General features: G+C 53.2%; 1 protein-coding gene and 2 long non-coding RNA genes across 4 annotated transcripts; 1 reads left to right on the top strand and 2 right to left on the bottom strand.

The window, feature by feature from the left end:
- Nucleotides 1-637: 637 nt before the first annotated feature.
- On the bottom strand, nucleotides 638-4,184 carry PRPH (peripherin). 2 transcript variants are annotated; one of them, XM_045366499.2, is made up of 9 exons: nucleotides 3,586-4,184; nucleotides 3,089-3,149; nucleotides 2,802-2,897; nucleotides 2,273-2,440; nucleotides 2,056-2,181; nucleotides 1,752-1,972; nucleotides 1,603-1,652; nucleotides 1,291-1,370; nucleotides 638-1,043 (listed from the first exon to the last, which is right to left on the bottom strand). In XM_045366499.2, exons 1-9 carry the CDS (start codon nucleotides 4,128-4,130, stop codon nucleotides 975-977), a joined length of 1,416 nt encoding a protein of 471 aa, XP_045222434.1. In that variant the 5' UTR covers nucleotides 4,131-4,184; the 3' UTR covers nucleotides 638-974. The 2 variants fall into 2 exon arrangements, with proteins under 2 accessions (XP_045222434.1, XP_045222435.1); XM_045366500.2 differs by having other exon boundaries at nucleotides 638-1,040.
- A 1,261-nt stretch (nucleotides 4,185-5,445) lies between these two features.
- LOC141408056 (uncharacterized) lies at nucleotides 5,446-7,448 on the bottom strand. Its single transcript, XR_012420216.1, has 3 exons — nucleotides 7,308-7,448; nucleotides 5,775-5,869; nucleotides 5,446-5,600 (listed from the first exon to the last, which is right to left on the bottom strand). It is a non-coding gene; the product is annotated as an uncharacterized lncRNA (long non-coding RNA).
- LOC135966231 (uncharacterized) lies at nucleotides 6,159-10,870 on the top strand. The gene is made up of 2 exons (XR_010579393.2): nucleotides 6,159-6,461; nucleotides 10,388-10,870. It is a non-coding gene; the product is annotated as an uncharacterized lncRNA (long non-coding RNA).
- Nucleotides 10,871-17,227: the final 6,357 nt, after the last annotated feature.

Genomic DNA, 17,227 nt, shown 5'->3' with positions numbered 1-17,227 from the left:
GCCTCCTGGGTTCACTCCATTCTCCTGCCTCAGCCTCCCGAGTAGCTGGGACTACAGGTGCCCACCACCACGCCTGGCTATTTTTTTTTTTAAGTAGAAACGGGGTTTCACCGTGTTACCCAGGATGGTGTCGATCTCCTGACCTCGTGATCCACCTGCCTCGTCCTCGCAAAGTGCTGGGATTACAGATGTGAGCCACCTTGCCTGGCCTATTAAAATTTTTTAAGTAGCAAAAGAAGTAGACTTCACAGAATTGGGAGTCAGGTGAAGAAAAGGAGGGTGCATAAGTTGAGCTGAATTCTAACTTGGGCACTAGGTGTCTTAGTGGTGCCTTCTTCTCGGGCGGGGAATCTAGAGGAAGAGCATGATTGCAGAGGGAGGTGAGGAGCTCTGTTTGGGACAGATTGAGTTTGAGTGGCCTGTGAGGCACCCAGCAGGTGGCTGAGCCTTCTAGGCTGCAGGTGAGGAACAAAAGCTGAGAAGGAATGGACAGAGATAGAAAACCTAGAAGGGTATATTGATGCCAAGAGAGTGACAGCCAGAAAAGAAATGACTCAAGGAAAAGGGAGAACACCGCTGAGGCTCCTCCCCTCAGGCACCCCCCACACACTTCCACAGACACAAATGCACTGGAGAGTTTTCTCTTGACATATTTTATTTGGTTCAAACGTGAAACTCAGACCCTGGCTCACCCACGTCTCATCGTGGCTGGAGTAGATTTGTCCTGGGGGGGGGGGGGATCATTGGCTTCTTATCGGGACATGAAAAGGGGAGCACATAGGTCACATCAAGTGTCAGGGCAGGGAGAGGCTCAGCGACTGCTGGCCGGGTAGGGCTTGGCCATAAGCCAGGAAAGGGATGCCTGGTACCACCTTTTAGACACATGCAGTGGAAGAGGAGACAATTCAGGAGTTGTGTTAGGGTTTGGGCTTAGAGCAGGCCTAGGGCAGAGTCAAGGCTCTGAACCAAGGGGTTCAGTAACTGTGGGCAGAAGACTTGTCCAGCTCACTGCGCTGCTCCTTCTGGGACTCTGTCACCACCTGCTGGGGACAGGGCACATGATGGGCACAAGCCATTCAGCGCCACCCTCCATCCTACTCCTTTGGATCATAGAGCCCCACTCCTTGGGGTAACCAGCAGAGACTCCTGTTTATCTATCCATGTTCTCTGTCTCCTCCTCTGTCTCTCCCCAAGAATTACCCACCCTATGTAAGATTAGCGACAGCCAGGCTGGGACTGAGAAACAATATGGGAAATGGTGGGGTCCTGGGATTAGGGGCCATGCCTCACCTCCCCATTCCGGGTCTCAATGGTCTTGATCAGAACCGTCTTCCGGCTGTGGCTGTCCTGGGGAGGCTCCACCTCAGGCACTGGAGAAAGTAGGATGAAGGATTCAAGGGGTAAGGCTTGGGAATATCTCCTCTTAGGCTCCCACTGCTATATCTGAGGGCAGGGGAGGGGCGGGGTGTGAGGAGTAGGGGTGGGTATAGGCCAAGACCCAGAAATTCCGTGAGGAGAACAGATCCCTGAGGTGAGTCAGAGCAGGAGCCCGAGGAGCGCAGAAGTGGACAAGGAGAGGTACAGGCTGCAAGGCAGACTCACCAGTCGTCTTTATACTTAAGGAGGCAAAAGAATGGACGGGCACGGAGATCCTGGAGGCGAAGCAAGCTGTCAGAGCCCCTGCCCAGGCCCCGCCCCTCCCCGCCCAGTCCCGACCCCTCCCTGCCCCGCCCCAGCAGCCCCACCCTCACCGGCTCTCCTCGCCCTCCAGCAGCTTGCGGTAGGTGGCGATCTCGATGTCCAGGGCCATCTTGACGTTGAGGAGCTCCTGGTACTCCCGCAGGTGCCGCGCCATCTCCTCCTTTAGCTGTCGCAGCTCCTCCTCGAGCCGCGCGGCGCCCGCCTGGTAGCCCCCCGCCTCCAGGGCGAACTGCTCCTCCAGCTCTCTCAACTGCCTGAGCAGCGCCTCGTTCTGGGGTAGGGGAGTGGAAGGGGCCAGTTGCGGAACATTTCATCGTCCGCTCCGCGGGCCCGGGCGCGCAGCTTCGTACTCACCGTGCCGCGCAGCCCGTCCACCTCGCATGTCAGACTCTGGATCTGGCGTCGGGACTCGTTCATCTCCTGCTTGGCCTGGCGCAGGGCCTCGTGGTTCCGGTTGGCGGCGTCGGACAGGTCCGCGTACTGCGAAGTGGGGGTAACCCAGGCTTGAGTCGGCTGGGAAGCGCGACACCACGCCAGCGCCCCGCCTCGCAGGCCCTCCCGGCTCTCGCACCTTGGACTTGTACCATTCCTCCGCCTCCTGCAGGTTCTTCGCGGCAATGCTCTCGTACTGCGCGCGGATGTCCCTCAGCGCTGCCGTCAGCTCCGGCTTCACCGTGGCTTCCACCTCCACCTGCTGCACCTGCTGGCTCTCCACACTCACCTGCAGGTCTCGCAGCTCCTACGGCCGGGAGCAGGCAGAGGATGGACAGTGGCGCAAATCCCACGCGGGCCACGCAGTTCGTGCACAGAAAAGAGAAGAAACGCTTGAACGAACAGAAGGGGGCGCCAGGGAGGGCGGGGCGTACAGCCCTGCGCCCCCGCGGGCGCGAGACCAGAGGCCAGGTTTCGGAGGTACAGCCCCGCTGCCCGCCGCCAGGTGGCGCAAGGGTGGGAGTCTAACCACCTGTAGACTGGGGTGGAGGGGCTCCGTCTACCCAGCATCATCCTGATCCCCAGGGCGATGCCTCCGCTCCGCCTGCCAGCTCCAGCAAGACCACCCCACAACCTCAGAAGCCGCCCCTGATACTGGGCCCACTTACCTCCTCGTGCAGCTTCTTGAGGAACTCAATCTCATCCATCAGAGACTCAATCTTGCGCTCTAGTTCCAGGCGGGACAGAGTGGCGTCGTCCACGTCCTTCGAGGGGTAGCAGTGGAGGTTCAAGAGAAGTTAGGGGCTGCGTAGGCCGAGGAAGGACCAGACCTCCCTGTCTGCCTCGGGAGGCGTCTGGTTGCCCCTTTCTCCCCGCGCCCACCGATGCCACCTCTGGATACTGAGGTCGGGGGTTGGGGTGGGGAGGCTGAACTCGGAGAGGAGCTCGGACTCACCTTGCGGAAGAGCACGAGGTTGTGCTCCGCGTCCTCCCGCTTGCGCGTTTCCTCCTCCAACCTGACGGGAAGAGCGTGCAGAGGCTGAACTGCTGGGTCGCCGCCCAGCTGGCACCCCAGACCGCGCGCCCCCCCGGGATCTGGTTAGAGGCTGTTGTTGCTGCCCAGGACTCTAAATGGAGGACTGAGGCTGCCTGATAAAATTGCCCCGCTTTCTCTCTAACGGACTGGGAGCTGAAAAGGGGGTTCCGTCATTAACTCAGGAGAGGCACAGATACCCACTTCTCCCACCTCCCCAGACACTCAGAGCAAAGTGGGAGGCGAGGGGGACTTGGAGTCCGTGGGCAAGGATGCTGCCTGCACACACCTGGGTTGGTAAGGGGAGCCACACCCTTGGGCTGCTGATGGAGAGGGGAAGCGAGGGGAGGGAAGAGCAGCCGCCTCGACGGCCGCTTCGACCTCGCCTCGACGGCCGCGGTCCAGCCCTGCCCCCTGACCTCTGCTTGAGCGCCGCCAGGTCCTCCGCCAGCCCGTCGCGCTCCACCTGCACCCGGTCACGCTCGCGGCCCAACAGCTCCAGCTCTCGTCGCAGCTCGCGCAACTCCTGCTGGCACAGCTGGTCCGCACGCGCCGGCTCCTGGCCCCGGGCTTGGCTCAGCTCCCCGCGCAGGGCCGCGTTCTGCTGCTCCAGAAAGCGCACCTTTTCGATGAAGTTGGCGAAGCGGTCGTTGAGCTCCTGCAGCTCCTGCTTTTCGTTGCTGCGCGTGGCCAGGAACTCCTGGTTGAGGGCCTCGGCCATGGAGAAGTCGAGGCGCTCCGAGGGCAGGCGCAGGAGGGCGCCCGCTCCCGCCCGGGGGCTACGGAAGCTGCCCAGGCGCACCGAGGAGCTCGGGGAAGCAGAGCCCAGCAGGCGGCTGCTGGAGAAGCGGGAGCTGGACGAGTAGGAGAAGGCCCCGGGGGATAGTGAGGGCGGTGGCCCGAAGGTGCGGCGGTATGAGGTGGAGCTGAAGCCGGCCCGAAGGCCCGATGGGTGGTGGCTCATTGCGGCCGAGGATGGGCAGTCACCGTTGGCAGAGCTAGGCCAGGGGCTGGGAAGGAGCCGCAGACCGCTGCGAGGCGGCTTTATAGCCCTGCGGTCTCAGGGGGGGCACGGGCAGCTCCTCCTACTGGCCTGATGGCCCGCTGGAGGGGGGTTGTGTGGGGAGGGGGATGCCCCACCCCTGCGGAACAGCAGGAGCGCCTTCCCCTCCCTTCCCTGGTTGCAGGCCTCTGCCCACTTGATTGCCCCCTGTTGCGGCTGGAGTGGGGGTCACTACCTCCCAACAAGCACCCAAAGCTAGAACCTAGGGTAGGAAGGCCTGATTTAAACTAGGGTCCCTGAAAATTGCGAGGTAGAAGGACCTGAAGTTAAAGGGCAGGCTTCTGGCACAGGAGTAGGGAGGAGGCCAGCTGGAGGGAGAGGTGACCTGGCTTAAGCCCCGTAGCTGGTGCCTTGACTTGCCCCCTGAAGGCCAGGCTCTACTTTCACCTGCTGTCAGCTACCCCTCCTTCACCACAGCCAGAGAGGAATAGGAGACAGGGGCGCAGAGGCAGATCGGGCTGGGGAAGAGCTACTCTCCCTAATCCCCAGGGCCCTGTGAAGGGCTGGTGCCTGGCGCCAGCTCTGCTGCTAATGGGCTGACCAGCCCTGCTTCCCCTCCCCCTCCCCTGAACACTGCCCAGCAGAGGTTGTCTGCTGATGTTTCAGCCTTAAAGACACAGCCCCCAAACCTAGACATACCCCCCAAGAAGCCCCAGTGAGGTGGGTACATCATAGGGGGCTGAGGGTGGCTGGACCCAGCTCTGGATCCCATGCAGGAGGGTCTGCCCCATGCCACGGGCTGGGCTGAGTGGGCCTTTTGTATTCTGTCTGGGTTTACTGGATTCTCCCTCCCCCCAACCCCACACCAATTGCTGCTCAGTCATGGGCTTTACGGGAACCAGAGTGATTCCTGAGGTAGGAAGGGGAGGGGGCTGAGGGTGCTGCCAAGGCTGAGAGATGGATGGACTGGCAGGAGCTGGTTTCCAGTATTGATGAGTTGCAGGTACCAGGGATGGGTGGGGCTGGATGGGGAAGAGATGGGGAAAGAGAAGGTGCCCATCCCCAGCAGTCTGAAAGAGAGAAGGCCCCAAAACAGGTCCACAAACCTGCGCACGCAAACGGATGCATACACACAGCCTTGTATATATGCACACACATTACATACACACAAATACACACACAATCACACACCCCACCACACCTCCCCTACCCCAGAGTTAGCAGGAAGGCTGATATCTGGCCTTTGTATGTCAAACAGCTTCCAGAATGCAAGCACAACCTGCCCAGGAGTGGACAGAGGCAGTTCGGATCATCTGCAGGAGCCGGGTTGCTGAGGTCTGCTGGGTTTGCCAGGAACCATAGGGCTGGGGATGCTGCTGCTGCCGGGGACTCCAGCACTCTCTTGTGAGACAGGTCTGCCTCAGATGGGACCTGAGGACAAGAGAGTGCATCTGGGGAAGCAGATTTGAGGCTCCTGCCTGGATATCTGGCTGGGGGTGAGGAGGGCGGCTCCCTGGCTGGCCAGCTCGTCAGTATTGCAGGGCAGTGTCCCCCTCCCCCCTCTGTGTGTCCTCTGAGATGGGCCAGGGCCAACGCCCTACTCACGTCCCTACCGCCTTCGTCTCCTCTCCAGGCCCCTCCTTCCTTCTGGGCCATTAGTCTCTCCCTGCACAGCTGCCAGTTCCTTCTCCTTGATGGGTCTGGTTTGGTTGCCAGGGGAGTGGGAAGCGGGAGGAAGGGAGAGATGGGACAGGATGGATAAATGACAGCTTGTCCTCCCCCAATTCCTGGGAATGGGTAGGGGTAGGGTCCCACCTGGGATAGGGCCAGAAGGCTTGGTGGGTGTGAGGAGGGGGCTAGGGAAGCCTTGGTGCTTCCTGCCACAGTCCTGGGCACTGAGCCCCAGCTGCCATTGGCCTGGAGCCCCATCTATCCCAGATTTGGCCCCACCCTCCAGGAGCAGGGAGCCAGCGCTGCACCCGGAGAGGCGGGCAAGGCCTGGGGAGGACCAGCTCAGGCCCTGTCTACAGGGCGCTTGTGGGGAACCCAAGCCTACTGAGAGTAGAGGCTGCTGGGGCTGCGGCTGGGTCTGGGGCGTTCCAGATGGAGGTCCTGTCCTCACCCTGCTTAAGCGCTCTGCTGGCCACCTACATGCCTCGGAGAAGGGACAGAGGGCTGCCACAGCAGGGCTCTGGAGCTGTGGATCAGGCCTGGGTGAGGAACTGCAAGGCAGAAGAGGCTCCTCCCCTCAAGCAGAAGGAGCAGGCCAGAGACACCAGGCGGAGAGCAAAGGTAGGCAAAGAGTCTGGCTTAAGAGCTGGGCTCTGGCATCCAGCCGCCACACTTCCCATCTGATCCACAACTCTGTGTTGTAGAATTTAGGCTCATCGCTATGTCCCTTCATGTCCCTCAAGAAAAGGGAGATAACTGTAGCTTCTACCTCATAGTGTTGTTGGGAGGACTAAAGGAATAAATAAATACATGTGAAGTGCTTAGGACACACATCTTAAAGCCTGAAAATGGAAACTGGTTTTATTATTACTATTATTATTATTAACCTCCAGAGTGATAACGTCAGCCCCAAGAGCAGTGAGGGTCTGGCCTTCTTCTGGACTGTGCCCCTGGTAGCTGAGAGCAGTGCAGGACACAAGGCAGAAGAAGCCAAGTCGTCCCTGGCCTCACCCTCCCCTGGTGGACGGGGACTCTGGGCAAACGGCGCAGGTTCAATCATGGCTGCACACCTTAATTAGCTATGTGCTTTGGGTTTTCTGAGTGACTTAACCTTTGTTCACCCCATTTTTTTTTTCCGAGATGGAGTCTCGCTCTGTCGCCCAGGCTGGAGTGCAGTGGTGCAATCTCGGCTCACTGCAAGCTCCGCCTCCCAGCTTCATGCCATTCTCCTGCCTCAGCCTCCCGAGTAGCTGGGACTACAGGCGCCCACCACCACACCCAGCTGATTTTTTTGTATTTTTAGTAGAGGCGGCATTTCACCGTGTTAGCCAGGATGGTCTCGATCTCCTGACCTTGTGATCTGCCCATCTTGGCCTCCCAAAGTGCTGGGATTACAGGCGTGAGCCACCACGCTGGGCCACCCCATTTTCTTTATCCACAAATGGGAATGATAATAACAATACTTACCTCATGGTGTTGGGAGGATTAAGCAAGTTACCCTCTGTAAAGCACTTAGTGCTTGGCACCTAGTACGTGCTGTAGAAGTATTTGCCAGTATTCTCATCGCCCCTTCTCCTCCTGCCTCCCTTGGCTGCTCTGATGAAGACTGGAAGAGAAACAACGATTGCATGTGTTCAGGGGTTTGCAGGGAAGGTGAGTAATGAAGTTTAGGTTACTGGCAAGAGTTCTATTTTTTTATTTTATTATTATTATTATTATTATTTTGAGAGATAGTCTTGCTCTGTCACCCAGGCTGGAGTGCAGTGGCTTGATCTCAGCCCACTGCAACCTCCGCCTCCTGGGTTCAAGCGATTCTCCTGCCTCAGTCTCCCTAGTAGTTGGGATTACAGGTGCCCGCCACCATGCCTGGCTAATTTTTGTACTTTAGTAGAGATGGCGTTGCACTATGTAAGTCAAGCTGGTCTTGAACTCCTGACCTCAAATGGTCCGCCTGCCTCGGCCTCCCAAAGTGCTGGGATTACAGGTGTGAGCCACCATGCCCGGCCAAGAGTGCTATTAAATGTCAGGCCACGGACTCCGAGCTGGATTAGGAGGGCATGTAGGCAAGAGAGGGTGGGAGATTGGGAGAGTAAAGAGATCCATGGCTGGCCAAAGAACAGTCATAGAACAAAGACATGCCGGCGGAGTGCGGTGACTCACGCCTGTAATCCCAGTACTTTGGGAGGCCAAGGCAGGCAGATCACCTGAGGTCAGGAGTTCGAGATCAGCCTGGTCAACATGGTGAAACCCCGCCTCTACTAAAAATACAAAAAATTAGCCAGGCATGGTAGCACACACCCATAATCCCAGCTACTTGGGAGGCTGAGGTAGGAGAATCTATTGAACCTGGGAGGCAGAGGTTGCAGTGAGACAAGATCATGCCACTTCACTCCAGCCTGGGCGACAGAGTCACTCTGTCTCAAAAAATAAAAAATAAAAAGACATGCTAAGTTCCTCCCAGCCTTACCCCTGCTTCAGCACATCCCTAATACTTGCATCTGTCAGCTGGGGTTTCCTTGCCTCTCCACGTCTAGGATTGACACAAACCTCCATGCCAGGCCAGGCGAGGTGGCTCACACCTGTAATCCCAGCACTTTGGGGGCCAAGGTGGGCAGATCGCTTGATCCTAGAAGTTCAAGACCAGTCCTGGGCAACATGGAGAAACCCCATCTCTACATAACACAAAAAAATTAGCCAGGCATGGTGCCATGCACCTGTAGTCCCAGCTACTTGAAAGGCTGAGGTGGGAGGATTACCTGAGCCCAGGAGGTCAAGTATGCTGTAAACCGTGACCGAACCACTGTACTCCAGCCCCAGTGACTGAGACCCTGTCTCAAAATAAATAAATAAATAACCAAAATAAAATTTAAAAACCTAAACCTCCACTCCACATCCTGGGTGAAGTCTAGGGTCCTCTCCAGGATTCCTTTGTCTTCCCAGCTTTATTTTGTTTTTATTTATTTATTTTATTATTATTATTACTATTATTTTTTGAGACGGAGTCTCACTTTGTCACCAGGCTGGAGTACAGTGCACGATCTCGCCTCACTGCAACCTCCGCCTCCTGGGTTCAAGTGATTCTCCTGCCTCAGCCTCCCAAGTAGCTGGGACTACATCCTGGGCGTGCCACCATGCCCAACTAATTTTTGTATTTTTAGTAGAGACAGAGTTTCACCATGTTGGCCAGGATGGTCTTGATCTCCTTGGCCTCATGATCTGCCCACCTTGGCCTCCCAAAGTGCTGGGATTACAGGTGTGAACCACAGCGCCCAGCCTATTTTATTTTTATTTTTTGAGAAGGGTCTCACTCTGTCACCCAGGTTGGAATGCAGTAGCACAATCTCAGCTCACTACAACTTCCACCCCCCAGGTTCAAATGATCCTCCTGCCTCAGTCCGTGAGTAGCTGGGATTACAGGAGCGCACCACCACGATGGCGAATTTTTGTTGTATTTTTGGTAGAGATGGGGTTTCACCATGTTGCCCAGGCTGATCTCAAACTACTGAGCTCAGGTAATCCACCCACCTCAGCCTCCCAAAGTGCTGGGATTACAAGCGTGACCCACCATACCTGGCCCCCGAGCTTTATTTTTAAGTCCCTAGCTCCAAGTCCTTGTTGCCCCTGAATTGCCTGAATATATAGTTGCTCTTGCGATGTCCCAGATGTGGAACTCAGCACTGTTCCTTGGTTCCTGCGGTCCTATTTCCCCATCACTTAAGTAAGAACTGGGGCTCAGAGGGACCAAGTTGCATGTCTGAGGTTGTACCGTGAGCTAGTGGTGGTTTCCTCTCTGGAAGGGCGCATCCTGGTTGATCAGGCCCTGAGTGACCCTGCTGGTGTTCTGCGCTCTGTGCCCACAGGACCCAAGGTGAGCCTCAGCCAGAAGGGATCCAGCACCACACTTTTGAAGGTAGACTCTCCCAGCCCAGTTTGGCTGCAAAGAATGGAACTCTTTCCCATTGTCTCCACTTGGGGCTCCACTGCTCCCAGTTAGGGAGCACCGTGGGCATCTCTGCCAGCTCATCCCTTCTCTCACTGTATCACATAGTAATGACCACCCTTTGCTAGGTCTAACACATTTTTTAATCACTCCTAATCCTCACAGTAACCCTATGACATAGGTACTGTTACTATTCCCACTTCATAGTTGAAGAAACTGAGGCACAGCGAGATTAAGCAACTTTCCTAAGGTCACACAGCTATTAACTAATAATCTGTTTATATGTCTGACTCTGACTTTCTGCTCCCTGACAATATGATCTTTGAGGGCAGCGATCAGATCTTACTCATCTTTTTGTCCGTGGTGTCTGGGGAGGGACCTAGGTCAATCAAATGTGTGTGAGTCACCGGAAAAATCTCTTGGTTGGAAGCCCCTAAAATGAAGCAAGGTATGTTGCTGCCACCTTCTGGTCAGAAGTCAGAATGACGTGCTGATGTGTTCAGTCTGCATCTATGTTGAATTCAAGACTCAAGACTCCTGGAACACTGGAATTTGGGGAATACTTCAAAATTTATTGTGACTTCTTTTTTTGTTTGTTTGCTTACAGATGATATTTATCCAAGGGGGTGTAAAATGGAGTCAGAGAAGCACTGGTATTAGGAGTTTGGAGCCCTCATTCCATTCTTTCCCTGAGTTCTAGGAGCCTCTTCTATTCCTCCAGAAGCCAAAAGACAGGGCAGGAAGACAAAATCTTTCCTCAGCTCTTCACCATTCTCTACGATGTCCACAATCTCCAGTTCCACCCTCACTGTAAAATCGCGTCTCCATCCACCTGCCTGATCTTTCAGTCAGCCACTCCTCAGCTGGAGAATGGGAAATAATGGGCTGTGCCAGCGAGCCACACTCCAAGGGCAGAGGGCTCAGTGAACCTGCTCAAAGTGTGGCCTGTGCAGCTGCCTGAGGGTTGCCCGGGCCATGAAAAGGCAGACTCCTGGGTCCCACCCAGATCTTCTGAATCTTAGAAGGGCATTGACAAATGCCCTAGTGATTTTTAAGTATTCCTGGATTAAAGTATTTTTCTTTAAATCGTCTACCTTTTACTCTTTTATTTTGAAAAAAATCAAACCCAGGATAAAGTTGAAAGAATGCTGCTATGAACACCAATATATCCTTCCCTTGGATTTACCAGTTGTCAATGTTTTGCCACAATTCCTCCGGAAGTGTTAGACATCATATTTAATCTCTGAACACTTTAGCATGTGACTCCTAAGAACAAGGACATTTTCCTACATAACCACAGTAGGATTAGCCCACTAAAGACATTTAACATTGATTTGCCTTTATTTGTGTAAAAAAAATTGTAACTAACAAAGAAGACATTTAACACTAATATAACTATTATCTAATACACAGCCTATACTGAAATTCCCTCAATTGCCCCAATAACATTCTTCATATCTATTTCCAAGCAATCTAGGATTTGAAAATCATGAATTGTATTCAGTCATCACCTGAGCAGAAGGGTAAGGCTGGGATGAGGTTGGCATGTTTGAGGAATTGCAGAAAGGTCAGTGAGGCTGGCGCAAGGCAGATGAGGTAGGAGAGTGGGAAAGGTGAGGTTAGAGGCATGGCAAGAAGTCAAATATCATGAAGCTTTTAAAATCAGAGTAATGAGTTTATTTTAAATGCAATGAAAAGCCGGGCGCGGTGGCTCAAGCCTGTAATCCCAGCACTTTGGGAGGCCAAGACGGGCGGATCACGAGGTCAGGAGATCGAGACCATCCTGGCTAACACGGTGAAACCCCGTCTCTACTAAAAATACAAAACACTTGCCGGGCGAGGTGGCGGGCACCTGTAGTCCCAGCTACTCGGGAGGCTGAGGCAGGAGAATGGCGTGAACCTGGGAGGCGGAGCTTGCAGTGAGCTGAGATCCGGCCACTGTACTCCAGTCTGGGCGACAGAGCGAGACTCCGTCTCAAAAAAAAAAAAAAGCAATGAAAAGCCATTGGAGGGTTTGAAACAGGGAATAACTTAATCTGATTTATGATTTTTGTTTTGTTTTGTTTTTGAGACGGAATCTCGCTGCGTCGCCAGGTTGGAGTGCAGTGGTGCGATCTTGGCTCACTGCAACCTCTACCTCCCAGGTTCAAGTGATTCTCCTGCCTCAGCCTCCCGAGTAGCTGGGACTACAGGCACCCACCACCACACCCGGCTAATGTTTTGTATTTTTAGTAGAGATGGGGTTTCACCATGTTGGTCAGAATGGTCTCGATCTCCTGACCTCGTGATCTGTCTGCCTCTGCCTCCCAAAGTGCTGGAATGACAGGCATGAGCCACCTTGCCCCACCCTGATTTAGGATTTTAAAAGGTCAATCTGAAGACAATTTCAGAGTTGGGACATTCTATAAGACTTTTCAAGAGTCCTAGACTCTTTAAAAACTTAATGTCAAAGCCAGGCACGGTGTCTCACACCTATAATCCCAGCACTTTAGGAGGCCTAGGCGGGCGCATCACCTGAGGTCGGGAGTTGGAGAACAGCCTGGTCAACATGGGGAAACCCTGTCTCTACTAAAAATACAAGAAAAAAAGAAGTTAATGTCAAAATAATAATAAAAAGTTTATATCATTTTTTGTTGGTGTTTTTTGGAGCTTTCATAACAAATTACCACAAACTTGGTGGCTTAGAACAACAAAAAATGTATTCTCTCACAGTTCTGAAGTCCAGAAGTCCAAAATCAAGGTGTTATTTTTTCTATTTATTTATTTATTTAAAATAGATACTGGGTCTCACTATGTTGCCCAGGCTGGTCTCAAACTCCTGGGCTCAAACAGTCCTCCTGCCTCAGCCTCCCAAAGCGCTAGAATTACAAGTATTAACCACTAGGCCCAGCTGAAATATGGCAAATATCAGCTGGGCACAGTGGCTCACGCCTGTAATCCCAGCACTTTGGGAGGCCAAGGTGGGCGGATCACCTGAGGTCAAGAATTCGAGACCAGCCTGGCCAACATGGGGAAACCTCGTCTCTACTAAAAATGCAAAAATTAGCTGGGCGTGGTGGTGGACACCTGTAGTCCCAGCTACTTGAGAGGCTAAGACAGGAGACTCGCTTGAACCCAGGAGGCGGAGGTTGCAGTGAGCTGAGATTATGTCACTGCAGTCCAGCCTGGGCAACAATGAGTGAAACTCCATTAAAAATAAAATAAAATAGGCATTTATTAAAGACAGGGGTGGGTCTCAGACCACTGCCCCCAGTAGTTCTTTTTGTTTTTTGTTGTTATTGTTGTTTTACTTTTTAAACAGCCCCCTATGAATATAGGCTACCCCATAGGCAGTGTGCCCAGAGTAGCCTTTGTTTGCGTTTTGAATTTATGTTTTTATTTTTTAACTGCTCTTTGTGGAGTGGGGAAGGAGTCCTAAGCTCTTCCTTCTCAGGGGGATGCCCCCAAGATCCTCTGGGTGGGAATGAGCAGTCATCCCTTTACCCAGGAAGGAAAGGGCAGGGGGAAGTGGGGACAACCCACTTCAGGACCATGCTGGAGGTGGAGCGTGCCTGCAATCTCCTCCCCAGGTAAAGGGAGGATTTTTAGAGTAGACCACAGTCGGGGTGTCCAAGGAGGGCAGCGATCCTCCTCACCCCTGCCAACTCTGAGTACTGGGACTGTTCAAGAGGAGGTGCAGCCCTGATGTGGGCCCATCGGTTATCCCCCTCTCTCCTCCACACAACCTCTGAGCTCCTCAGCCTGGAACCCTGGAAGATTAGAGAAGGAGGAAAACTGGGATCACCAGGCACAGCCCCTCATCCCCAACCCCCTATTTCCTGCTGAAGATGCTGAGGGGGAGCAGTACTTGCAATTCTGTGAGCCGGGGAGAGATCTTACCCTGGTACATGGTTATGCCTTTTCCCAGGCAGTGACTGGAGCACATGCGTGTGCCTGACATGAGACAGGGCAGGGTCCTGTGCCCATCAGGCCAGTTGTCAGAGGTTCTTCTTCAGTCACGACACTCTGCCATCCGTCTCATCCTGCCTCTTGCAGGGAGAGGTTGGGTGACAGCTGAACAGACAAATTCACAGGGTCTGAAGCCCTACAAACTGCCCCGCCTGCCCTCTGCTTGCAGGCTATGTAGGTGTTGGTTTGACAGCTGCCACCAGGACTGAGCTTCTGGAGTCAGTGGCTCTCACACCCAGAGTGACCTGATGGGCAATGTCTGTCAGAAATTCTCTTGGCCAGGCACAGCGACTCATGCCTGTAAACCCAACATTTTGGGAGGTCAAGGCAGGAGAATTGCTTGAGCCCAGGAGCTCAGGACAAGCTTGGGCAACATAGGGAGACCCTGTCTCTACAAAAAATTTAAAAATTAGCTGGGCATGGTGGTGCACACCTGTAGTCCCAGCTACTTGGGAGGCTGAGGTGGGAGAATTGGTTGAGCCCAGGAGGTTGAGGCTGCAGTGAGCTATGATTGTGCCACTGCACGCCGGCCTGGGTGACCAGGGGAGCCCCTATCTCAGAAAACAAAAACAACAAAAGAAGAACATTCTCTCACTCTCTAGTTGGATTCTTTCTGTAGTACTCGGCTATCTGTGCTGGCCCCTGGCTGGAGGGGAGGGCAGTGGCAGAGGAGATAGAGACAGGAAAAGGGAGAGTTGAATGGGAGAGAGAGGGAAGTGGGAAATGAAGGGGGAAGAGAGGAGGGGAGAGGAGAAGGTAAATGGAGGTGACAGGTAGTGGAAAGAGGGGAGGAGGAAGAATAGAGGAAACCAATGGGCCAGAAATGGAAACTTGGGCTTTTTCTTCTCACAGGCCCCAGAGCCTCCACACGGGGAGTAACCAGTCAGCTAACCCCATTCACATCCCAGAGCCCTCAGAGTCGGGTCTGGGTCTCATCCACGTCACCCTGCACCGCTCCGTGTCTACAAGATCCTTGGTCTGAAATAGCATGGGAGGCTCTGGAAGCTGTTGCATTGCCCTGGGGTCAGGCTCATTCTGATGGCTACCTAGGAGGGGGGCATTCCTTCAGGGTGGAGCCTCCTTGCTCTTCTCTACCCCCTCACATCAGGCCACAGGCTTCACTCATAGCTGTATGTAAAAAGGAAGAAGATGAGGCCAGGCATGGTGGCTCACGCCTGTAATCCCAGCACTTTGGGAGGCTGAGGCGGGTGGATCGCCTGAGGTTGGGAGTTTGAGACCAGCCTCACCAACATGGAGAAACCCCGTCTCTACTAAAAATACAAAATTAACCAGGCAGGGTGGTAGGCGCCTGTAATCCCAGCTACTTGGGAGGCTGAGGCAGGAGAATCACTTGAACCTGGGATGCGGAGGTTGCGGTGAGCTGAGATCGCGCCATTGCACTCTAGCCTGGGCAACAAGAGCGAAACTCGGTCTCAAAAAAAAAAAAAAAAAAAAAAAGGAGATGGCACACTGTTTGAACTTGCAGATGTTCTATCCTTTTTTTTTTTCCTTGGGACAGGGTCTTGCCCTCTCACCCAGGCTGGAGCACAGTGGCATGAACACAGCTCACTGCAGCCTTGATCTCCCAGGATCAGTCAATCCTCCTACCTCATCATCCCGAGTAGCTGGGACTATAGGTGCGTGACACAGCACCTGGGTAATTTTACATTTTGTGTAGAGACAGGGTCTCACTATGTTGCCAGGCTGGTCTCAAATTCCTAGCCTCAAGCAATCCTTCCTCCTCAGCCTCACAAAGTGTTGGTTTTACAGCAGAAGCCACCATGCCTGGTGTCTGTGTTCTTTGTATTTATGGTTTGAGTTTGGCAAAGGCACCTGGGAAGACTGGAAGGAAAAAGCAGATCCATTTGGTGGACCAGGAACTACAGGTGGAAGAAGGCAACATATGAGGAAAGAAAGAGGGGACAGGATCTTCACTCGCCCAAGGCAAGGTTTGCACTGGCAAAGGGGTTCTGCAAATTCAAAAGAGCCTCAATACTTTTTGGCCTGAATGAAAGCAGGGCCTTCATATTTTTATTATTAATTATTTTACTACAAATTTCTGGCCAGGCACAGTGGCTCATACCTGTAATCCCAGCACTTTGGGAGTCTGAGGAAGGTGAATTTCTTGAATTCAGGAGTTTGAGACTGGCCTGGGCAACATGATGAAACCCCGTTTATTTTTTTTCTTTTTTTTTGAGACAGAGTCTTGCTCTGTCGCCCAGACTGGAGTGCAGTGGTGCGACTCGACTCACTGCAACCTCCATCTCCTGGGTTCAAGTGATTCTCCTGCCTCAGCCTCCTGAGTAGCTGGGATTACAGGCTCATGTCACCACACCTGGTAGAGATGGGGTTTCACCATATTGGCCAGGCTGGTCTCAAACTCCTGACCTCAAGTGATCTGCCCACCTCGGCCTCCCAAATTGCTGGGATTATAAGCGTGAGCCACCATGCCCTGCCAAAACCCTGTTTCTACTGCAAAAGAAGGAGGAAGAGGAGGAGAAAGAGGAGGAGGAGGAGGAGGAGGGGAGGAGGAAGAAGAAAATACAGAAAAAAATTTTTTTTTTTTTTTTTTTTGGAGACAGGGTCTTGCTCCGTCGCCCAGACTGGAGTGCAATGGCATGGTCACAGCTCACTGCCTCCTGGACTCAGTTCAAGCCCTTTCACCTCAGCCTCTGGAGTAGCTGGGACCACAAGCGCACACTACTATGCCCGGCTTCTTCTATTTTATTTTATTTTATTATTTATTTATTTATTTATTTTTGTAGAGACAGGGTTTTGCTATGTTGCCCAGGCTGGCCTTGAACTCCTGACCTCAAGTGGTCTACCCATCTCAGCCTCCAAAAGTGCTGGGATCACAGACATGAGCCACCGCGCCCAGCATAAAATAAGGGGAAAAAAAATTATATTAATAATTACATAAGGCTTTAATGTTAGTTAGAATGCTTTTGGCAGGAAACAATAGAAGACCCAAATCAAAATGTCCTAAACAATAAAGGGACTTAAAGTCTTGTAAAAACTTCAGCAGCAGAGCAAGGTTTGGTGTCAAGGTTGGTTAATTCAGGGGCTTAGCACTCTATCGGGACCCATGCTCTTTTCAGCTTTCTGTGTTGCCTTGCTCTGAGCAGTAGCTTTTGTCCTCGTGTTTGTCCCCTTCTGGTCACAAGACAGCTGCAGCAAACTCAAGCACCAGGCACAAGCACAAGCACAATGTACTCACACAGTAATGCCCAGGGCTGCAAAAGGAAAATCCTTTCCCTGAGTTCTTTTTTAAGAGCAAGGAAATGTTTGCAAGAACATCTTCCTTCCAACCCCCAACTGGCAGACATTACCTCACCTCTCATTTCCATAATTACATCACATGCTGGTTCCTTAACCAGACCCTGGCAAAACAACTGGAATTACCTTGATTGGCTTAGGGGAAGGTTCACCCTGGTGGTGAAGCCCAGCCCCTCCGATGCACATGGTGTCCCACACCGGGACAGAGCTGGGTTGTGTTGGC

Source organism: Macaca fascicularis, chromosome 11, assembly GCF_037993035.2.
Source record: "Macaca fascicularis isolate 582-1 chromosome 11, T2T-MFA8v1.1".
Classification (NCBI taxonomy): Eukaryota; Metazoa; Chordata; class Mammalia; order Primates; family Cercopithecidae; genus Macaca; species Macaca fascicularis.
The sequence above is the reverse complement of the archived record's forward strand: the minus strand, read 5'-3'. Positions and strand labels throughout refer to the sequence as shown.

Bases quoted from the DNA above. Each gene is read 5' to 3' on its own strand.
- PRPH (XM_045366499.2), bottom strand. From the start codon at position 4,130: ATGAGCCACCACCCATCGGGCCTTCGGGCCGGCTTCAGCTCCACCTCA. The intron at 2,182-2,272 runs GTGCGAGAGCCG...CCCACTTCGCAG, and splicing joins AGGAATGGTACAAGTCCAAG to TACGCGGACCTGTCCGACGC. The intron at 1,044-1,290 runs GTGAGGCATGGC...CCCTGTCCCCAG, and splicing joins TTGAGACCCGGAATGGGGAG to CAGGTGGTGACAGAGTCCCA.